This window comes from Dermacentor albipictus, chromosome 6, assembly GCF_038994185.2.
Source record: "Dermacentor albipictus isolate Rhodes 1998 colony chromosome 6, USDA_Dalb.pri_finalv2, whole genome shotgun sequence".
NCBI lineage: Eukaryota > Metazoa > Arthropoda > Arachnida > Ixodida > Ixodidae > Dermacentor > Dermacentor albipictus.
This window is the reverse complement of record NC_091826.1, coordinates 63,444,609-63,468,728: the sequence shown is the minus strand read 5'-3', so window position 1 is coordinate 63,468,728 and position 24,120 is coordinate 63,444,609. Positions and strand designations below refer to the sequence as shown.

Genomic DNA, 24,120 nt, shown 5'->3' with positions numbered 1-24,120 from the left:
AGCAACACATTGACTTCTAATACTGATTTCACTTGAGCATTTTGAAGGCTTCCAAATTGGTAGTTTGTCTAATTAACGAAAGAGTAGGCATTGCTACACAAGCTGTTTCGATGGCTATCAAGTCAATAGTTTATCATAATACAGCTCATCAACTTGACCAAGTTGTGTGGAACTACCATAATCACAGTCTCCAAGGCCTTACAGTGCTGGGTGGACGCACTTTTGCCAACAGTGTGCCAATTAGACTAGTGACTTGGAAGCAACACTTTCGAAGAAAAAAATAGTGACTAGAAACAATCTTGCAAAGTTATTTTTCTTGCAGCAACTATTTGCTAGTTCCGTGCCATAAAAAGAATGCTTCAGCAAACAGGCTCAGTGTTGCCAGTACGCTCAAACGAAACTGGCAATTAATACAAAATGTGCGACCATGAAGTTAATGTAACTGAATATATACTACATTATGTGAGTGCAACAATTTAAAATTGTAGGTTGAAATAGGGTTAAATAGGGCTGTCGCTGTAGTGTTTTTAAACGCTTTAGCAATGAAAGTTGGCTTTCAGAGTAATATTTGGGGATTTTCACTTTTGGGGGGTGTGGCATTGTCGCCTGACACTGTGACAGCACAAGTCCTTGGTGTCAAATTGCCGAAGCAGTCATCCGGGTCACACAGCAGCGATATGGCTCATTCGAATTGGTAGAGTTTGAGAGTTTTAAAGGCTGATAGCTATTGAAAAGTGCCCATGTGAGAAGGGTACAACACTTTTGCACAGGTAGTCCTTGATGGGGCACTAAAGTGAAGTACAGTAGAACCTCGTTGATACAATCCCATTTCATACTATTTAGCAGCATCAACTTTTAACGATCGGGAACACAAGAAATGTCCCAATACAGTTGCACTTCTTTTTTTACCAGTTAACCCCTTCCCAGAAAACATCATTTTTCGGCACCTACATGCGGTGCATCACCATACTGTACCTGTATGTACCGTACGTACATACGTATGTACGCACGTATGGGTATGTATGTACCGTACTGTACCCGTATACGATCACCATACTGTATCCATATGATACGTCTTCCGGATGCTAGATTACATGTGAACAAAAAAAAGGCGCGAGGCACATGCGATTAACAGCAGTGGGTACCCTCCACGGCAGCTTCCCCACAGTACTCGCTTGCCCATGTAACATGAAAATGCCAGTGCGCCAACATGTGCCGTTCCTTCTTCTGGCACCAGCAAATCTCCTCGCAGGAAGTTGCATTCACAGCTGTCACTGCTAGCCCTATTGTTATGAGAATCTTACCTACCCTGTTTCACAGTGCATGTGGCTCATAACCCTTGAAAGCCTACTGCATGCTTTTGATCGGCAATTACCTAAACCTGCCGCCCTTCCTTGCTACAGGTGTCATGAAGTGAGGGTCATGTTTAGCTCTGGTGGCATCGCCCACCAGCTCGATTTCGTTTTGCTTTGCTGTCGCAGTCTTGAAAATGACAATGCGTGTCTCATGCTGCAACGATTCGTGCAAGGCTTCGCACTACATTAATGTCCACTACAGTTGAGTCTCCGAAATTTTTAACTGACTTTGGGTCGCACACTTTCCCAGTCAGCATGTTTTGTCGCATCTTTTTTTTCCCCCAGAACGTATTAACAAGGTGCTACTGTATTAACCTAAGCTAGGTTTGCATATCATGCTTCAAGAATTGCAAATAGGTTATAGCTATCATTGAAAGAAGGCTTGTTGTACGAGAACAGCCATAAAAACTAAATATAGGTGACACCACATTGACGCTACAACGCCTGTGGGTATAGCTTATAGCGAGCTATACCCACACATCATAGACTATTGCCTGAATCTGTGCCAGCCAGATTGTGTGCTGATAAAAAGAGGATTACATTACATTCAAAGGTGAGCGAAAACTTGCACACGAAACTTACTATGCTCTTCCTACTGAAAAAGGCCCTAATACATGAAACTTTTGCTGCAATTCTGTATGATTCAGTTGCAGAATGGGTGCCTCTGGTCACAAAACTGAAGAGGTGTTGTCAGTCTTAGCCACCAAATAAGTATAGACTTCTAAACGAGTAATCTGCCTGTCTAAGCTGATTTACTGATTCTCTGTAATGTCCTTTTAATCTTTAAACGAAAAGCAAGGCAACCTCGGGAGAATTTGGGCACTATAGAGCAGGTAGGCTGGCAGTTGCCTAGTTCAGTGGAACGTTGAGCCAAAAAATATTTTCTTCATTGAGTCTTCAATGCAGTATGTATTTTCATTCTTAACTAAGGAACAGAGTTCTGAAGCAAAGTTAAGAAACGAAGTATTGTTTCCAGTTACAAATATCCACTTTCTTACTTTATTTTTGTTAATTACATTTTGTGAGGTCGAATTAAAGAAAGAAATTGTTTGCTTGGAAAGCCAAAACCACCTATTTCGTTATTATGACATCATTGGAGGCAATATTTCAGAATCTCAAATGTCCCTTTTTTGAGAATTGCACATGTGATTAGTGCCAATTCAGAGATCACTTTGCACCTCTTCGCACTGAAAAGAGCCATGATTTAGCAATTTCCAGCTGCTACCTAGTTTCTAGTCCGATTTATAGGAACACCAATAGAATAATGTAAAAGCACTTTGTGTATGTGAGTATAGTACGAAATGGCAGTTCATGTGCAAACTGAATGGTCAAATGGCCAACAGTAAACTGATGCAGATAGAGTGCTGCAGTGTATGTTTAGCGGTGCACTAAAACAGACAAGAATAAGTTTTTGCGTGCCCCTAGACCAGGAGCCGCAGGTGTATAGAAACCATTAATCATACGCACGCCACGTGTGCTGAAGCCAATAGCTCAGAGTGCGGAGTTGGGTGAAAAAATCAGGTGTTCAGAAGAGAACATAACAGGCAGAAACTTTCGTGCCTCCCAAGAGGTGGCAGCACCTTCTGAAATTTGCCTGCTCTAAAGACAAGCTGTCACTGGCCATGAGTACGGCAGCATCCGTCAAGGGGTCAGAACAAGGATGTGCTGCAACAAAACCTCCCTGTGATCTCCCTGTGCAACACAATGTGTTTATATACCCCATGTCTCTAATTCCATGCAGTGAATCGAAGCCTAGGGCTTGTGTTAGCCAATCAGCAACGAGCTGGCTATGTGCTCCAGAAAGGAGGACTTGCCTGTTATGTGCTAATAAATAATAATCCTTCCATGGAACTTGCGCTCAGTCGGTGTCATGCGGAAAGCGATTGGCGGTTGATAATGGAGGAGCACTTCTAAAGGCTCCGTCGGCACTGTGCAGGTTTGGTGAAATGAGTATAGTAGTGTGAATGTGAGAGGCTGTGTGTGTTGTGAGTTCAGGTTCTTAAACGTTCTAAAGAATAATGGAGTCCTGACCATCACTTGCATTCTCTCACTTGGTTGGCAAGTTTTTATAGTTTTGATTCACGTTTTGTTCATTTCAGCTGTGGAAAATTAACTGGTGAGCCCATGATAACGCAGTTTCTTTGCTTTTTTCTTCTTTTGCAGCAATGTTACAGTTGTAAATATGATTTTTGTTGGATGTGTCTCGGAGGTACGTGTGATTCCCCACTTTGTGTCTGGGATTTTATTTTATGGCTGGGCGTATAGATGTTAGCAGCTGAGTGGGGCAGGTGGTGATGTAGCGTGCATGGGAATGTTGGAATTGGGGAGTTTCAGTTTTGTATATCTCGAGAGAGAGCCTGGACTCACTGTGGCAACCAGTGCTACATTTGTCATAGTAGTTTAGTGTTCTAAAACAGCACGAGCAGTGGTGGTGTTATAATATGTATGCAGTTTTTATTATGCTGCAAGTGCAGAATAAACCAAAAGTAGAGCCAAAAGTAAAAATTTTTTAGGTGTTACTAAAGATGTTTGTTTTAGTTGAAATGGTTTATATGATCCTTTCTGAAGGGCAACTAAATAAAAGATAAAGTCAAGCTAAGTTAGTTCACAGTAGCAGGTAGTTAGCAGTTACAGGACTGCAATAAACCAACCTAGGCAGTACTTGCCATAAGCATACCCATGCTAAGAGGACACAACGAACATTTTTGAAATTCCTTTACCAGCTTAATTTTCTCTGCACGAGCACCCCGTAAAGCCATAAACTTTGGAGCCATCTGCTTGGGACTAGTCTGTTATTTAAAAAAAAAACATTATCGGCAATTAAAGCTGAACGAGCACTCATCCTTGTACCTTTCATGCACATTCAGGCGTGCTTGCAAAGGGCTCGCATAGACGAAAATAGTGTGACGTTCGTGACAGTGCACATTACTGCCACTGTGGTTTGGATGCATGTTTGAAGGAGAAGATTGTCCTTCACATTTCACCACTGATAATCAATACAGTCAATGTCTGATTTTTTGGACACCCCAGGGGTCACAAAAATGACCGGAAAATTGGGCAGCCCGAAAAAGTGAATGCATGTCTTTTACTACCCCCAAGGGCTTAAATCGCCACAGGGAATAGTTCTAAAGGCCTGCTACTACGCTTACTAGGCGTATCAGCGCTCATAGCGTGACAGAAGACAGCAGGTGCCAGCATGTATAATTAAGGACCATATACTGTGTCCAGTGGCGGCAGCCCCCTTTCCACTCGGAATGCTTCACCGCAATATATTGCGTATGCTTTACTGCATAACACCGCTGTGGTGCAGCGAAGCTGACTTTTGGGAACCAGCATTACACAACACTTAACCCTTGCCGTGTTTTCTACGCTTTTAAGCCATCGGTGAGGACGACAAAGGCGAAGTCGGCACTATTGCTGACAGCAGTGAATTCTCTCAATGAAAAAATCTGGGAGGACACTTAAGCTTCATCTTTAAGAGTGGGACACGATAGCATTCAAAGATCCCTAACTGCTTCTCATGCACCCTGCCAACTGCAGCTTACTATGTAACTGTACTGTTTTCCTGGTAATGCTGGCGGTGAATTCTATGCACGAAGGCGAGCTTTCTGGTTCTTTCTTTTTTATGGTGTTGCAAGGAACTGAGCAGTCCACGCCACACTTTAAGACAGACCTCAAGCAACAGCTGGAAAAGGGGTTTGTGTTTGAGTTTCCACATAAGCGAACTATGTTTTCTCACATACTCCTATTACAGTCTGACACTATCATGTTTGTAGGTTGTGTGTAAGTCGTAGTTTGGAAATTTTCTGATGCATTTTACTTAGAGAAATTCAACAAGTTCAGTAGCGCCTATGCGCCACACAGAGGGCCTGCGTGGATCAGGATGTATGGCTTGGGTTGATTTTCTTGGCCGCTGACACCAAAGCTGACGCCACATTTTTTAGAGACACGGGGCCCTTAACACTACCGCGCTAAAACACGACACCGAAGAGAAGGAAGCTTGGCAGCAAACATCAAAGCAGCTAGGCCAAGCGTTACCACTGTGGTGGCTACAGCTGCCAGAAGGTCAGCATGTGAGAGCGCTGGCTCGAAGCTGTGAGATAATAAAAACAGCAGCATTAGTGGCTTCGATTAATGCCATTTCGGACCTGCCTTTATGACAAACAGTCCAGGATATCGAACAGCGAATGGTTTCAGTGTCCGAAATTTCAGACATTCTTATATTGGCCCCATTGGGTACATGGTGGTGCCGCAAAGCCATCCTAATCGTCTGGCACGTCCGAAAAATCGTTCATTGACTGTATTTTGTCATTCAAAAAACAAGAATATCTTTTTAAAACATATTTACTTAGCTTAACTTGCCTAACGTTTCTGCTTAGTGTCTTTTTTAGGGCAGGGAGGCTGTATTTTAAGTTCTAATTCCTGATGTAGTAGTTGTCTTAGCTTTTGACATGGTAATGGGTAATGTACAGCCTCCGCCATACTTAACCCAAACACAACTTTATTGCTTCTCCTGTGGATGGTGCTGAAGATCTGGCTGAGGTGGCTTGAATGTGTTAGCTTAACCTGTCTTTATTCTAGAATATACAACATTTTCTCCTCACATCCTGCATATTTGTTAGAATTAAACAGCTACAGATTTGTTTTTGTTGTCCATGTTAAGGCTGACGGCAGCTGTAATGTGGGAAGCACCAATAAATGGTGACGTGACATTTCCACTGCCTCTTCTCTTGGAGTACAATCAACCGCAGAAGTTTGCGGGATGCAGCATCTGCAAGGAAGCCAAATTCTCGCAAAGCGCGGTCACACAGCCTCGAATTAAATGTTCCAGCATGTAGTAGCCTTCGCCACTTTCACAGTGATTCCTTAAATACAAAGTGTCATGTCTTGACAATGCAGGAATTCACATTTGAAGGGGAAACCGCATCCCGTAAACTTTTGCTGTTGACTGTAAATAACACAAAAGTAACGTCGCTAGAGTGTGTACTTGTCGGCAATCTTCCTGTCACGAAAATAACCACTGGCTTAGTCGAAGAGTGCGCCACAAATGTTTGAGCATTAAATGCTCTGTAATTTCACCCTCATTGGTTCATAAAATTGAATAGTAAATCGGACTGTCTGCCTGACAAACGTATGCACTTTTCTATCGTATTGAATTCTTGTTTATCCTCAGAGAAGCTGTGTGCAGGCTCTCACGCTAGTTAGCAAGTACTTAGTTATTTGCTTAAGTCGAGGAGAATCGCGCTTTAGATTTCTTGTGAATTAAGAATAGGATAATGGATTTCTTTAGTGTACAGTATGTTGCTGCAGTGAGAGTTTGTCATTTCTTTTCTTTCTCTGCATAATAATTTTATGTCCAGGTTATTCTGGATGTTTTCTTCTCTATGTTGATGTCCCTTGAAATCTCAATTGGCAAGTTTTTTTCTCGTCCTCAAAAACAGACGGCTGTTTTTGTGTGCATGGGTTACCCTATTAACTGTGAACACCCTCTTGTCATTGCAGACTGGAGGACACATGGTAGCGAGTATTATGAATGCAGTCGGTATAAGGAAAACCCCAACATAGCCAACGAATCCGCCCATGCGCAAGCAAGGGAAGCACTGAAGAAGTACCTCTTCTACTTTGAAAGGGTTTGTACACTCATTTATGCATGGCTACCATATTTGCACAAATATAACGCAAGATTCTTTTATTTATTTGTGTGTACGTCTAAACTTACCATGTTGAAAAACGCTGTGTGTTAAATTCGAAGCCACAAGCTGACTATAACGAAAACATTTTTTTTGTCGGGTATGCCTTTTGGCATCACTAGGTTTACATTGCAGAGACAGACAAGTTTGGTTCTAACTTGAGCTGGTACAATTGCCAACCAATATTTTGCACTTAGTGGAAACTGCCCAAATAATTGGGAGTCCAAAATAATGGATTTGCCAAAACTAAGCGGTTATTCGATAAGTCTCCAAAAAATAAATTCTCAGCTTGTTTCTGCTGGACGTGCGCGTGCATGCGACCTGTTCAGTCTATTTCAACTGCTGTCGTACTGTTGCTACAGGTAGATAAAAGTCGGTGCCTGCACCTAATGTTCATCCATTGTCAATTTGAATAGAGCATGACTACAGGCAGATGAAAGTTGGTGCATGCACCTAACATCCATGTTTTGTCAACTTGAATGGAGCATGACTGCAGGTAGATGAAAGTCGGTGCATGCACCTAATGTTCATCCATTGTCAGTTTGAATAGAGCATGACTACAGGCAGATGAAACTTGGTGCATGCACCTAACATTCATGTTTTGTCAACTTGAATGGAGCATGACTACAGGCAGATGAAAGTCAGTGCATGCACCTAATGTTCATCAATTGTCAATTTGAATAGAGCATGACTACAGGCAGATGAAAGTTGGTGCATGCACCTAACATTCATGTTTTGTCAACTTGAATGGAGCATGACTACAGGTAGATGAAAGTCGGTGCATGCAGCTAATGTTCATCCATTGTCAACTTGAATGGGGCATGACTACAGGCAGATGAAAGTTGGTGCATGCATCTAACATTCATGATTTGTCAAGTGGAATAGAGCATGACTACAGGTAGATGAAAGTCGGTGCATGCACCTAATGTTCATCCATTGTCAACTTTATTTAATAGAGCATGACTGCACTCTTATATGTAAGCTGTGCAAGCAGCCTGGAGCAAAAGTGCATTATTTTTCTTCCTTCACCAGTGGGAGAATCATGCCAAGAGCCTTCGTCTGGAGGAGATGACGCTCAGTGCCATCAAGAACCGCATCAATGGCAAGGTGATGGCAAATGAGGGAACCTGGATCGATTGGCAGTACCTGCTTGATGCGGTCTCTCTCTTGGCCAAGGTGAGGAGCCTGTCTTGCCCTCTATGACCTCACTCTAATGTGTCTAGCAAGGTTCACTTATCGCGAGCACGTCTCACAAAGTGCATGTGATTTTGCTTTGAAGCATCTTTATTGGGCAGCTATGGGAGTCTTTAGAGGTTAGTGCACGTAAGACTTGCACTCCACGTATTGCTCTATGACCCGACTGTCTATACTAAACTGTGATGTGGCATTTAGTGTCCGTGTAAATAAGTTACAATGTTATGTGCCATGTCTTTGTCTATTGCATCATAATCTTCTACCATCCATTTGTTTTAGCTAGGCAAGCTGGTTCTGTCATGGTCTCAGAATAGCGTATTGTAAGCGAACCTTGTGTTTCCTAATATGGGACATCTTCAAGAAATGATGCACTAGCCAGTGCTGCTTGGACACCTGAGAGTTCTGCCAGTAACGGTTCGAATGTCGGCTATTCATTGCCTGAAACAGCAAGGCACATCAATCGCAATTTCGATTGCCTTTAGAATGCGGCTCTTATGCGCCCGTTCTTGCATCGAGTGTCGGCATGCCTCAGCGTAACCGAGCGAACGAGCACAGCAAGTGATGGAGTTAAGGCAGAGTGCAGTGGAGAATGAAGGATGGCGAGAGCGAAGAGAGTGTGAGGAGGAAAGCAGAAGAGGGTGCAGCAGAAGCATGAGGAGAATAGTGTGGCGAAAGGGTGAGGAGGAGAGCGGAGTGCCAACTGATATGTGCTCCACAATGGCGACCAGGCATGCGGCGAGCACATTTTATCTTCACTACTATCCTAATACAGGATGTTTCCGCTAAGGGTGTGCGAATATCATTGCTGTGTTACAAGCGTCGGCGTATGAATACGGTACACTTCTAATGTATCAGTGTAAACGTGGCTACTGCTGTTGCCGCTCGCTATTTGTTGCGTGCCCACAAATGCAGACGAGAAGAATCGAAAGGAGCCTTTTTTTGTTTTTGTTATTGACCAGAAACATTATAAACCATACAAATAATAAAGCCAAGGCAAGTTTGGTTGTAGCTTTTCTTTTTTTTTTTTCATGGCACTGTGGAAAGTGATGAAAGGAATAGAATGGGGCATCTGCTTAAGAATGTTTGGTGCGTGCAGACCGCTTGGTATGTCTTGAAGAGTCGTTCGCATAGCATTCGACAGCATTCGTCAGATGGTAAGCGCGATCATCATTAGCTAGACTTGGCACATGAGATATCGCTGCAGCAATTTCAGGGTGTGATGATTACGTGTAAAAGGAAAAAAATCGAATTTGGCGACAAAATTCAGGAGTGTAATCATTATGTGAGTAAATACGGTATATTGCACACTGTCAAAAAACATCACGGTTCTCATACTTTACTAAGGGAGGCCATATGTGTCTAAGCATCCTGTAAAGGTGTTCATTAGTCACCGGCATTTGGGACTGACCATTAGAGCAGGGCATGGATTCCCAGCATGAGCAACGTTCCCCATGCAAAAGCTCTGGAGAGATTGACCCACTAGGAAGTGTTGGAGGGGATGGCTCACTATAGCGTCCTTCTGCTTCGCTACAATCCTATAGTGTAATTAGTGAACATTGTTAAAGGAAATGCACTTTCTATCAATAAGGTTTTTCGTTGTGCTGCAAGATTGTTCCCTATAGGGTGTGGGATAAGTTCAGGAACCCTCTGGGAATTGGTGTTTGTGCCCATCCATCTTCATTATCCATGCGTGCGGGTGGTGTTCCTCCGTGGACATTACTTTCAACGAGCATTTGTGCGAACTTCCACGAATGACAAAAGCAGGCCACGAACTGTGGATTGTGATTGGAAAATGGTGGAGCAGGACATTGGTATGGCGAGATTAATTTTGTGACACGTTTTCAAAAGCTTGTGTACCACGGTCAATGCAGGGTCTAGGGGCGCGTAGCACATACAGCGGTTTTTGGACAAATGTGTGCTACCCCTCATTGAATACATTCTAGTGCATCTTTTGCAGTGCCGTTACACCTTACAGTATACATACCCTTATGCCTACTACATGGAACCTGGGCCCAGGAAGGAACTGGTAAGCCCACATCAAAATTTTTTTTTTTGTCCTTTAAAGGGCTTTTCACCAGGTTTGGCCATTTCCTACTGAAAAGTACAGTGCATGCAATGTGAGCTAACGATCATGCCTTAGAAACATGCCGTAGAAAGTTATATTGCGGTGTATATCAGTAATTATGACTATGTAACTTACAGAAGTCGCAGTTTCATGAGTAGCAAAGTACGTTTCCGCTACATTTCTTCTGCGCACACGCAGAGCCATCTTGCGGCAAACACAGAAGACCCCCTCCTCGCAATGTACGGCGCTGCCCCGACAAGTGGCGCGCCGCTCGCCCCATGACCGCGTCCGCCTTCATGGCGCGTCGGGGCCCGGCTATCTGTGCCGATCGCGACGTTTGGCTGGCGGAGCGCGCTTGAGTAGGTGGTGCGAACAGGGTGCGATAACGCTATCGCGTTCCACTCTTGAAGGCGAAGCTTAAGCGTCCTCCAATTTTTTATCTGTTGCTTCACTAGATGAAGTTATGTTTAGAGCAACAATAAAGCCTACAAACCGAACGTCTGCATGTCTTTGTTTTGTACTTTGTACCTTAGCAAAGAGAGATGTACTTCCGTTTCGTCTGCAGTTGCACGCATAGAGAACAAAACTATGTCAATTTCTACCACGTTCCAGTGCGTGATGATGCTCCGGGGTGCACTTGCGTCTGCTTCAGTGTTCGCATAGCACTGACTTATACCGCTAGCCAGGTGTTGTGCACAGAGCGCACGAAACGAAACAAACGCAGCAGCGCACGTGTGAGACGATCAGCCGAAGTGCGTCACACAGCTTGAAAGCTAGAGAAAAAAAAAGAAAGAAGGTGGAGCCCGTCATGTACGCATCATGCAATCTTCCAGCTCCAGTATGGGAGAATGCAGCGAAGGAATTTCGCTTGCTAACGCTAGATGGAGGCAAGTGGAGATAGTGTCTATGCTGGCGGTGACGCTCGCCTCCTGAAATCATGGGTTTGCAGCACTGACATATTTATATCTTGGCTATTAATGAACCAATTTTTAAAAAATTATTGCAGCAGAACGCTCTCTAGAAGGCACCGAACAAGTTCTGGTGTACATATAACCAAAATTTGCCATGTGGCCTGGTGAGGGGTTCTTTAACAGGTGCACCCATTATGTTGGCTCAGTGGCTGTGGTGCGCTGCTTGAGAACGAGGTAGTGGGTTCGAGTCCCGGCTGGCGGTACCATTAATATGCCTCTGTGCTTAAATGGAGCACTCTAGCTTGTGAAAATTAATCTGGTGCTCTCCTTGGCACCTCTCATAGCTGAGGCGTTGCTTTCAGGCATTTTAATTGATCATTCGATTGATAAATCAATTGGCCGGTCGACTGAGTTCCATTAAGTCTTGACTGAGATGTGTGGCTAAGGCATTTTGTGTGGAGCCATTGTCATCGGAATGAGCAGCATGAAGTGAGGGGTGTGGATGATAGCCAGCTGATATTGCACTGCATGCTTTTAGGAGGTAGCTGTTTTGAGTTAGTGGGCAAACACAGCTTGGACAGACGTACCCATGTGCTCAAAATGAATGCAACAAAAACTATATCTGGGTGCCTGTACCTTAGCGTCCTTAGCGTGGTTCCGTTTCAGAAACAACTGTCAATTGCTATTGACTTGCATAGCTTAGCTGCTAACCAAGGTTTGTCCTTAGAAACTCTTTAAGCAGCAGCCACATCTATGATATTTCCACTGTGTTTTCAGTGTAGAATTGCTTAGTGTCGATGGGCCCATTTTGTTGCACCGGGCAGTGGCCTTGCTGTTAACGTGACCAAAATGTGTGCCACTAGGTTTCCGGTTTAGTTCGTAACCTCGAGCCACAAAGATGGGCCAGAATTCCAGTAAGAGCATTACATGGCCTTATTTGAATGCTCCTGCCCAGTATCTGAAGATTCATTGATTTGTTCCATGTCATTTCCACTTCAGTGTGTTTCAGAAAATTTGCTAATTAGCTTGGAGAATGTTAACGTGAGGGAACGCACTTATTGCTAGCCCACCAGAATACAAAAGAATAGAACACAGTCGGAATACAACAGAATGCGACAGAGTGGTAGCCCAGGATAATAAAAATAAAGCTGACACGTTGTGATGTATATATTATCTGTTACCCTAGTAAATCAGACAGGTGATTCCCCATTTTCCTGCGTTGTCCACATTTGTGCACGCTGTTTTCACTACACAGTTAAAACTCGGTCTAACGAAACCTGATTTTACGAAGTTCCCTGTGTAATTGGCAAAATTTCCGTTCCCCGGCAAGTGCCCATAAGCTTCAATGTTGTCATCAACCTGAATTAACAAATGTGTCTTGCATTAAACCCGATTTAACGAAGCTTTTCCAAAAATAAATGACTAAGAAAAGCTGTGATATCTTTCTAATTTTGACACAGGTTGGTTCTCCACGCGTGTGCCGCACTCTAACACTATTGCATTGAAACATCTCAACACCCCAGTCGCGGCCCTAGCCTTATTTTGACGAGGCTGCATGCCACGCCCGTGCATGCAACAAAGGACTCGGCAGTCGCTAGCGTTCTTACGTACCAGATGGCGCTAGGGGCGGCAGTAGTTCGGCTGTCCTCATGGACTTTTTACACATGCAAGCATGGGCTAGTGGCAAATACAATGCCGCACTACCTTTCGGATGTCGCTGCGTTACAGTTTCAGATTTTGAAGGACCGAAAAATCCCTCGCTCAATTTTCCAAACTTCCCGATTTAACAGAATAATTCGAGCGTGGTCATCACTTCATGAAATTGAGTTTCAACTGTAAGCACGTGCCAACCCAACCAAATTTCTGTATTTTTTTGCATGCCTGCATTGTATAGTGTGGTCGATTGTGCTAGGGAACACATAGTATCGAGCAGATTTTTCCTTCTGGCAAGTTCGAGCTTTGCAGCAGATTATTTGTGGTCAGCAGTGCTGGGCACCTTTCTACACACCTGTGCAGTGCGTTGACATAACTTCAGCTGGCACTCGCAGCTAGCGCATTAGCAAGGTGAGAGCCACATGTGAAGAGTGTGTTCCCTTTAACTGTTGACGGCACTATACCTGGCCACTGACTTACGCAGCACTGTTTTGCTTGTCAGCGGTCTGCATGTATCCTCCGCCGGTTCGATTAGCGTGCCTCATAATCAGAAAGTGGTTTTGGGACGTATAACTCCATATTCCCCCCCCCCCCCCCCCCCCCCGGTTTGATTAAATAAAGTTGAATGAGATTAGGACTGTCACTATCAAGAGGTGACACGACAAAGCATTGGCAATGTTGATATGTGATACCTCGGGTTCCGCACATGTTGGCTCGTATTTATAGTCAACCGGTTGCCAAAAAAACTTGCTGGATGTCAGTCATAAAAAAAATTGTGCCGCGGGCAGGACACGCACTTGTTGAAGTGTGCGTTGTTCGGCATTCCGTTTGCAGCTGTCGCAGTGCAGTTCTGTGTTGTGGGGTGAACAATGTTTCTCTTGTTGATTTATTTCTTTTTTTGTCACAGCTCATGACTTTTCATCCATAGCTTTTACGATCACTTTGTGCAGGTTTCATTGCGCATGACTAGCCGCAATAGATTGAGAATGCAGTGTCCACTGTGCTGTTGCGGTGTAGACAAAAAAAAGAGGTTTACAGCCAAACAAGTGACGTTTGCTTCTTGTATGACTGCAGTTTGAGTACCAGCAAGCAACCTTGGAAGCAGAAATAGAGAATCTCTCATGGAAGGTGGAACGTGCAGAGACGACAGACAGAGGGGTATGTCTTGTTTTGTTTTCTCACATTCTCTCAAGTGGCCTGTCATTCTATTGCGCTTGTAGTGAGCTGCAAGCATGCTTTCTGTGGGTATTATCATTTGGTTATGAAGTGAATATTCGTTCACTCACAGCTCAATATATATGTGTTGTGGTAGCAAAAAATGTTGAATGCTGAGGACAGGCAACTTGAATCGCTCTTTCTAAGCACACATGCACATTTTGGCCAGTGGCTTGGCTTGGCTGGCCAGGAGCTAGCAAGCAAACCTGCCCATCCAGTGTAATAAATGGTTGTGTATTGACAACACTGCGAAGCATTTGTCAACGCGACAACGTTAAGGAGCTCGTGTCGCAGAAAAGCTGGTGTCGGCGTCCGCGGCGTTGGCCGTGAGCGACAAATCCCGGCAGGCACTTTATGAATAATAAACAACTTGCAAGCTGGGCTGAATGGGAATTGAACCAGGGTCTCCGGAGTGTGAGACGGAGACGTTACCACTCAGCCACGAGTTCAATGCTTCAAAGCGGTACAAAATCGCCTCTAGTAAATGCGGTGTTGCCTTAAAATTGAGGCGTAGAAAGTTATACTGCGGTGTATATCGGTAATTATAAACATGTAACTTGCAGAAGTCGCAGTTACACGAGTAGCGAAGTGCTTTTCCGCTACATTTCATCTGCGCTTTCTGCACACGCAGAGCCATCTTGCGGGAAACACAGAAGACCCCCTCCTCTCAATGTACGGCGCTGCCCCGACAGGTGGCTCGCCACCAGTGGTGTAGCCAGAAATTTTGTTCGGGGGGGGCTACGCCACTGGCCCAATATATATATATATATATATATATATATATATATATATATATATATATATACATGTGTGTGTGTGTGTGTGTGTGTAGCTGCACGTTGCAGCTCAGCCTCCTCCTTAAGAGGAAGCTTTAGCTCGGGTGCTCCTATTTAAGTACGTGTAGAAGGGGAATTCGTTTTTCCCTGCAACCACTTCACCAAATTTGAGGAGGTTTGTGGCATTTAAAAGAAAAAGTTTAATTCTAGTGACTACTGGCTTCGAATTTTTCATTTAGGAGGTCAATTATTTATTAAAAATTGGCCAAAATTGAAAATTTTCAGGAAACGAAACTATCAAGTTTAAAGCTCCGTGACTAAACAAAGAAAAATGATATCACAATTCTGTGAATTGCATCTAATAGTACATCTACAGCGGACAAAATAAATATGTTACACAGGAATCTCAAAAAATTTAGTATTGTGGAAATACGGCTTTTGCAGAACCCTTGTACACAACGTAACCAATTAACGTAAGATACAAATTGACCCAGCAAACTTGTCCGCTTTGACTGTTATAATAAATGCTGTTTACAGAACCACAATATCTGTTCTTCATGCATAGCTATTAGTTTGTAAACGCCACGTTTCTATTTTTTCAAACTTTTGAATTTTCCAAAATATTTTAAACAAAATTCAGGCCCTAAATCGAAGTTCTGTTTCCAACAGACACTAGGATTTAACTTTCTCTCTCAAATGCAACCAATTTCAATAAAAGCGATTAGCAGGATTATCTCAGAAAAGCGTTTCTGTGTTTTACAAGTATTTGAATAGGCCGCGTCGGATTGGGCCCGAGCTAAAGCTTCCTCTTAAACAATTTATCGAGGGATCAAATACATGAATAATAACTGCATTGTCATTGCCAAAGATGCTGCAAACGAATTCTTGAAAGCTACGCTCTATAAATACAAGTAAAATATGTATTTTTTTCATAAAATATTATACTCGTATGTGCCAAAAATTGTGCCCAACAAAACCGACGTCAATGCTTCCATGTTTTTTGTCTATTTATTAAGTAAAGAAAATATCACACAAACTTTAGAACTATATCAGTTCGAAACCAGGAAAGCAGTGCATGCCGCTTATATGAAAAATTAAAAGGCAATGAACTGAACAAGTTGACGACAAATATTTTAATAAAACTTTGTCATTCAAGAACCGTGCTTACATTCTTGTATATATGCAATGGCCAGTGAAAAATCTCAATGACGCTGTCGTTTGTTCCATTGTATTACGCAGGAGTAGCTGTCCCTTGTCGTGTATCGTGAGTAATTGCACCGAAGTTATAGTCGCGACAGAGAGCACGTATAAAAAGCAGGTGTTCTGCAAGATATATGAGGGCAAGTCAAATGAATGAGCCAACAACGGGGTACTTTATTTAAAAGTAGTCTTCATGAGAATTTAGACATTTGTAATATTGACTAACGAGTTGCATGATTCCCGTCTTATAAAACTCCTTGGGTTGCTGCTTCAAGAAGTCTGTATCTGGTTCCCTTGAGCTGTTTTTTCGGTTGCCCCAAAATGTAGAAGTCGCAAGGTGACAGGTCTGACACGTTGGCCCGGTCTTGGAATGTCTTTGCAACGTCCTTTGAACTGTTTGCTCCAACGATTCACAGTGGTCAATGAAATGCAGTGTTCAACGTACACGGCAGTCATATGGTGATTAATTTCTGTTTTGGAAACACCTTCAGCTGTCAAAAACTTCGCGACACCGAGTTGTTCAACTTTCGAAGTGTCCATTATGTGACGCAACCATATTCAACCCAGTGTATGAGAGCATTAAAGAACATTTATCTTCACACCTGCGTGTCACTTTTGTAAATGAGACATGCCGTTCTCCTACGCGTATGCCTCGCAGATAATGAACCGAACCATTATTGCGCGGTTAGGGTAGGCTCACTTTCATTTGACTCGGCCTCGTACATTAGAAATGCAAAGGTACAATGGGATATGCAAATGCGAAAATACGGCTTGATAAAGGACAAAAAAGTGTTACTGAAAAAAGTTCACTGCATGTATACACAAAACCTCGCAACAAGATATTTAAGTATACGTATAAGTCTCCAATGAGTCTATGTATGTAACTGTATAAGTTAACTGTATATAATGCGTCTAATAACTGTATAACTGTAATAAATGTATAATGCGTATATAATAATGTAATAAAGAAGTAACTGTATATAATGCGTCAAACAAGGCAAATAAACATGTTGCACAATCATAGATTCACAGAATCCTAGATTCCGCCCCCATTCCATCCACTCCGCCGATGTATTGCCCGCGACGGAAGGCGGCGCGCTTGCTCCCCGCTTTTCTCCTTTGCGCACACAAGACTGAGCCACCATCGTCGGCTCACCCATTCCACCTCCCCTCCTTCGCTTTCACTCGCACATACAGCATGTAGCGCGTGGTCACAATGTTATCACCCTTAGACTTTATACGAAACATGAGGGCGATGGCAGGAATGCGCCTGGAGTGTCCATATAATTGCTTTCGCAATAATATGATAAACTTATCCGGCAACTGAAGCGTCCCGTCGCCCATTACTTTCCGCAAAAGAAGTATCAAAATCGAACTTTCACCCTGCGACAATTCGCTGCGCCGCAACAATGTATTTTTTTTTCTGTGAGGCGGAGGCACCGAAAGGAAAAAGAAACGCATAGGAAAGTATCTTGGCCAGAATCTAATGCCTACTTCGGGCACCTAATGGGGCTACGGAAGGAATACCGAAGATAACATGAGACGCTTGGTCAACTGAGAACCATACCCATACTGCTCAGTATCCTACAGCGACGAAAGAAGACTTTCCGGAAAGGTTCCGCTCAAGGAATGCGGTGCAATCCTTCGAGTCCCCACAGTGATGGCGGCGAGCGACCATTGTTTTTTTTTCTCGTCTGCTAGCCAGAAAGCGTCCAAAACTCTGTCCGGTGAAAATCCACTCGGCCAGAGCAAACCGAAAGCGCACCGAGGTGTACCGCACGGTGGTCGGGGCCATACGAGAAAAACGTATGCGCTCTGCTTGGCTCTGGCAGCCCGCGGTTAGGTTAGCGAGAACAAAAAAAAAAAAAAAAAAAAAAATTGAAGAGGCTCAATGTGTCCTCGCGAATAAAAGTCAAAGTAGAAAAAATAAATAAGAACGTATTTACTTTGGCTGGCTTTAGTGTCTTGACATGGATGTTCTGGCGTAGGTTAAAAAAAATGTTTATATTTTTTATGTGACATGACGGCACAAATGAACCACCCCAACGCTTCGTCTCATTGAACCTCGCTGCCTGCTTTGTCAACTCGTCTGCTAGTGTGTTGATTTGGCTTGTCTCGTTGTATGTTCCGATGTAAGACTTTAGCAAAGTCAATAGACATTTGGCGTCAAATGTTTATAACAACATTAAACCCACAAAGTTCCGCAATTGAAAATCTAAAGCACAACTTTGGAAATGTCAATGCAGCTTTCACATCAAGAGCTTATGAGATTTATACCCATAAAGTTTCGCAATTGATATCCATGCGCTCCATAGATTCCGTGGCCTCAGTGAGATGCCGCGGTGAGCCCGCTCACCATCAAAGCGCCCTTGAAACTTGGTGCTCGGATGGGACTGCTTGGCGTTATGTGACTCCCGGTGTATGGGCGTTGCCACGAAATCCAGCCCGAGTTTGCAATCTTCGCGGTTAAATGTCTTTTCGAGCGTCAAAAAGACATTCTAGACAAAATCCAGAGTGATTTCCGGCGCCGGAGGTCACTTTGGTTGGCGGTGCATGAACAGCACGAAAAAATTTCGGGGGGGGCTGAAGCCCCATAAGCCCCCCCCCTGGCTACGCCCCTGCTCGCCACGCGCGCATTGGCGCTGAGCGAGACCAGCGCGAGGCGTGTCGCTGCCCGGACGCCCTCTCCCCTGACGACGCTTCGCCTTGCTCCTTCACGGGTTGCAGAATCAAGCGTCCTCCTTCCTTTAGATCACTATCTGTCAATCTCTCTGCCCGTGCCAATCGCGACGTTTGGCTGGCGTCCATCCGAGACACCGAGTTCTTAGGTTCATTCCGCTTGCTCAGGCGCACATATCGTTGCCACGCCGAACGCTACGTTGCTTGACGCTCACCGCGTCCGATGCGGGGCGCCTCGTAAGTGATCGCTGCGCTGTAGCCCATTGTCTTACACACCTTGGCGGGTTGACGGAAACGCTGTCGCGTTCCACTCTTGAAGGCGAAGCTTAAGCGTCCTCCAGTTTTTTTTAAATTGTTCACGTGCCACACAGGAAGTTGCTTGTGGGCCGTCAGAACCAACGGGAGGCCCTTTACTGCCCTGTCGGAGGCATCACACTTAACGCTTCTTTCGCATAGCGCTGGTCATCAATTCGTTGTCATTTCTTTCTCGTAGATGTCGGCATGCATGCTTATAACAAGTATTGGATATGACGAAGGGCGTTTTCGTGTCAGATGCAACATTGTTATTAATGAGGTTTGGCCGTATTGGTGCGATGTGTTCTTTGTTTTTGCACGACTAGCACAAGTTACGTAGTGTCACTGCTATCTGGTTGTCCATTTCAGGAGCTTGAAAACCAGATGGACGTCGCCGAGAAGAGGCGCTCAATTCTCCTCAAGGACTTCCTTGTCTAGCAGGGCAGAAGGCTCTAGTCACCTGTGCACAGACACATGACTGTCGTACCGGCACACCAAAAAAAAAAAGAAGCAAAAAAAAATCTGACGCTACCGTGCCAGGACATTACTGAAGAAGATGCTCGACTTGGGACCCCCGCTACTAATCAGCGGGCGTCGTACCTCATCATCATCACGTCTTTCACGTTTGCAGTCATCGGTGTAACATCGAGGCACAAAACTTATTGGGGATCTCTCCTCGTCCTCAACGGTAAATTGTAATTAACAGAGCAAGGATGTGGGAAGCTTTCCACGGGCATTCGGTGTTCCGTAAAAAGTGAGAACTAAATTCGGAGGTACAGGTAAAGCCTTCCGGCATGAGGGGGAAAAAGAAATGTAACGAGAGTTGCGGGAGTGGTTTCCTCATCTGGGCATCGTGCCATTCACAAACGTGGTTTCCTGGTAACCTGACCTGAAGGCTGCATTTGTCGATCGATTTCTTTTGGTGGTGATTCCGCACGGCACAATTATTTTGCTATTCCTTTTTGCTCTTTGTCAGTGGTCCGAGTGGTGCTCCTCCCTCCCACCAGGATTGGCTGGTTGTGAATGGTGGATGCCAAGAAAGAAATATTTGCGTTATAGCAACCCTGGTTTCCTTAATCGTGTTCAGAATAGCACACAGTGGGAGGTTGCATACAAAAATTATGCGCAGTGAGTTAGCGATTTTGTGCTTTGTTCTATCTTTGTAGAGAGAGCTGCTGCGGTTGAAGGAATTCAACTTAACTGCTCATGCATTGTCATTGGGGTGAACTCGACATCTGTGCGATCGCACAAATTTCGTGATTACAAGTTTTTTTTTTCTCTTCAGGTGCAGCAGCATTCTGTCGCTTCGTCTGAGAGCATAGGACGCGATTCTGTCCCTGGAAATTCCAGGGACAGAATTCATTCATTCTAGTTCGGTGGCCAAAAATGGACATGACATCATCATAGTGACTGAACTATGCCCGCAAAAGTGACGTTTCTTTCGTCCGAATTGGGAACGCATCTGGTCGCCTTCAGTGCGGTTCACTGTTGTGGCGGCAAACATTTATACAAGCCGCAAGATTTCTACTGGCAGTTGCCTTAATGCACTTGGCTGTGATGCGGTGTCAAGGTGATCCTGACAAAACGTATGCTTCCCATGTCCCATATTTGCCGATTTAGTTAGTTGCTTGCATGCTGGGAGCGATCTCCACGAAAGTGGTCAATCGAGAGTGCAGCCTTCTGTAATCTTGCTCTCTATGATTGAAAAACTTCGCTGCAATGCAGAACAGGAATCGCTGTACTGCAAGAGTGATCTCCACAAAAGCAGTCGATCGAGGACACAACTTCTAGCTCTCTAAGGCCAAAATATCATCACAGGATAAAAATCATAGACTCTGGGAAAAGCCTGCATTGCAAATTAGAAAAAAAACTAACTCTTCTGGAGAGTTTTGTTCAAGTGTTGCGCCGGAGGAGTGGGCTGCATTTAACTTAGGGTCGAAGGTGCGCGGCAGGAAACGTTTAGGAGCAGGGAATCCCCTGTCTTTGCATTGTCCGGTGACGTTAAAATGTTCTTTCTGCTGGCGACCTAGCAACCTTTGCACGTTGACGTCATCTGCAAAGAATCTTTCAGCTCCCACAATTGCCACAGCACTGGTGCATATTTGCCTTAATTTAGGTGACACCTGTTCATGCTGTCCCGTCTGCACTACTTTTCTTCATAAAGCCTTCTGTAAGGGGGAGAGTTCGGATCCAAATACTTTTAAGTTTTGAGGCTTGCTGCATCGTAGCAGACATGGTATGTTGCAGTGCCTTGCACTACATACCACATCTTAAAAGAAGCTCGTTTGAAAGTTTCGCTCCCACCATCACTGTCTCTTCAGCCATGCGATTTCACGTTACCAAAGCCATACTGCACATGAATTTGGTGCCATTCAACTAGCAGAGTGTGCTGGAGACGGACAATAATGGTAGAGTGCTAGCACTATGCTAGAACACTCCATTGGGCACACAGATTAGCCGAGAGGAGGTGGCTTGTAAAAGCAAACGTACTGATTCTGAGTAAGAACACTTCTTTGAGAATGGACACTTGAATTGATGGGTGCTGGGAGCTATGGCTCACGGACCCGCTATAATGAGTTTTCTAGCTCTAGCCCTTAAGATAAACGTGACGCTAGGTGTGTTCCTGTGAATTGAGTCAGCACAGCTTCCTAGTATGTTGATTATCAAGCTTCTAGTAGTTTGAAACTCTCACAAGCCCATTTGTGAACTATTTAGAGCACATATATTATAACAGTGATAACAGTTATGGGCATTTCCCTTCACTTGACATGATGGCAATTATCGTCAAGATTGCCAAATGCCTGAGGAAAACTGCACCACTCAATATAGTGCACACAGAGTCGCAGTGGTGTCACAGAGTATTGAACATACAATAGTGGCAAGGTCAAAATAAGTGTACGTAACTGTCTAAAAGGGGGTTGCGGTGATTGCTGTGGCTTTGCTCTAGATTACTTCAGGAGTGTGTGCTTTTTTTTTTTTTTCAGTTGCACACAGCTACGTTAATACAGGAAAAGCTCGAGCTGTTACAGTTGAAGATGTATATTTGTGATCCCTGTAGTTTCCTTATTAGGTACTTCATTTTTCACTAGTGGTCAAGCAACTCATTGGCAACCTTGTCTCTTGTTTCACCTACTTGATCTACAACTTAGCAGGGTTCTCAGTTTCATACAAGCTCTTCACAATATGCCTTGCTGGGGTACCTCACTTGCCCTTTTAATATCCACTGTCCACCATGGCATGTTTTCTGACTGCTCTCAACAAATCCCCCCCTTTTAACTATCTAAAGGACCCGTGTAGTTCTCAAATAATTTGAGAAACGCCACTTCAGTAACTCTTCCCCCTACAGAAGGCCTTATTTCTCCACGATCTCTGGTGTGAGAACTTCCCAGTTGCTACTGTGACCATGATAACAAAGCACATTGTTACAAGTTTGTGTTTTGCTCTGCCCCTTCTGTGCTTCCTCTTGACATAACAATCCCATCTCCGTAGCTGCTAAGACGAGCATACTCATTGCTTCAAGTTCGTGTTACGAGCCACTAGACGTTGCCTATACATGCTTCTCTGCACTGCAGAGATGGATCGTTGACTGAAAAAATAATCCTAACATGTTTTTTGTCAGCTATTTGCCTTTGAGGGGCACAAGATAACAGGTTGTTGCCAAATAAGCCAGTTTTCTCCCACTAATCATGCTTGTGCTTCAGCGTTTGCAATCTATGAACCCACACTTTTCTTTGCTTGACATTGTCTCGTCACCTGCTCATGCTGGCATGGGCAGGGGAGTATCTGCTCCTAAACATTTCTTGCTTCATGGCAGGAGATGATGAAATGACTACTACTAGCCATTAAGGATGGAAGTAAAGCAATAGTGATGCATGACTGGAGAGGTCTCATTTAGGTGAAGGCAGCGTCTTTGTTGGTGGTGCCTTTTGAAGTATGTCGAAGGGAATGAAAAATGATGCAAGCACTTTTGTTTACTACTATCCCGACAGCTGATTACCTCAGTCGGGTGCGTAGATAAGGCAGGTTTTGCTGGTCACGTAGGAGCACCCCTCTCTGCATTGAGAGTGTACTCTTCGAACTGATCCAGTGTGATAATTGCATTTTCCGAGTCTGCGGGTTCGTGAGCTGAACACGCAGTCCTTTGTGAGACAAAGGCGTTCTTAAATGTGTTGCAAAATTAAATGTGTTAATTGCTTATTCATTGCGAAAGCACATTTCTGCAGAACGCCAGGTTGCCAGATCGACACATGATCTAGCATTGAAACAACCTGGCAGACACCCATTGTTTAAATGCTTATTAAAAGAAAAATGCAGTTTTAAATTGACCAGCAAAATGTGTTTTAAAAGGTGCGGAAAATAGAAAAAAAGAGAATAGTGTGCAAGGTACATTTGCTGCATGACATCTTTATACAACATTTGCAAGCTTTTAGTAATGAATTTACAAGCGAACTCGCTGAAAGCAAAGATAGAAGATGTGCCAATGTAAACGAATATGTGGGAACTGTTTGTAAGCTTTTTTTGTATATCTGTGTGCGCTGTTCCAATGGCCAAGCCTGAATTGCTACGTAAAGCAGTGTTCTTAAGAGAGATGGGTATTTGTTTGAAATCATGTTGGAAGAAAAGTGTGCTATCCCTGTTACGGAATGAGCTGGCATTTTGAGAAATCTTCTTTTTCTGTTTTGTCTAAGTGATCTCGTTGCACTTTTTTTTTTATGTACAGTTCTATATATTATACATAGGTGGTACTATACATAATTACAAATTAAAGAAGTTGCTTCTTGTACAAGACTGTGTTTTGTGTTGACTTGGTGTTAGAGCACAAAAGCACAGTGCCAGTTCTAATAGACAAAAACTTGGGCAACTGATTGTGTGCCTGAATTGACAACTTGAGGCACGGTGAACGTGCCCATTCTTGGGCAATGCCCCAATATGAGTATGTGCCATTGTGGCAAAAGGGATATTAGAAGCCTTAAGCACATTTATGTGTCATACTTCTCTGTGCCCACACGTGTCATCAAAATTCTTTCCTCCACAAGCATCATACATTATCTTCATCCCCGTGACACAGCTAAGCCAGAGGCGATGAGG

General features: G+C 43.9%; 1 protein-coding gene across 5 annotated transcripts in view; it reads left to right on the top strand.

Annotated features, from left to right (window-relative positions):
- The window catches only part of ari-2 (E3 ubiquitin-protein ligase ari-2), a 35,301-nt gene extending 11,483 nt beyond the window's left edge, over nucleotides 1–23,818 (top strand). For all 5 annotated transcript variants that reach the window (XM_065444776.2, XM_065444779.2, XM_070540670.1 and 2 more), the window contains 6 exons: nucleotides 3,519–3,564; nucleotides 6,858–6,985; nucleotides 8,078–8,221; nucleotides 10,197–10,265; nucleotides 13,943–14,026; nucleotides 19,402–23,818. In XM_065444776.2, coding sequence (XP_065300848.2) covers nucleotides 3,519–3,564; nucleotides 6,858–6,985; nucleotides 8,078–8,221; nucleotides 10,197–10,265; nucleotides 13,943–14,026; nucleotides 19,402–19,470 — 540 coding nt within the window. In that variant the 3' untranslated portion in view covers nucleotides 19,471–23,818. The remainder of the gene's footprint in view (nucleotides 1–3,518; nucleotides 3,565–6,857; nucleotides 6,986–8,077; nucleotides 8,222–10,196; nucleotides 10,266–13,942; nucleotides 14,027–19,401) is intronic.
- Nucleotides 23,819–24,120: the final 302 nt, after the last annotated feature.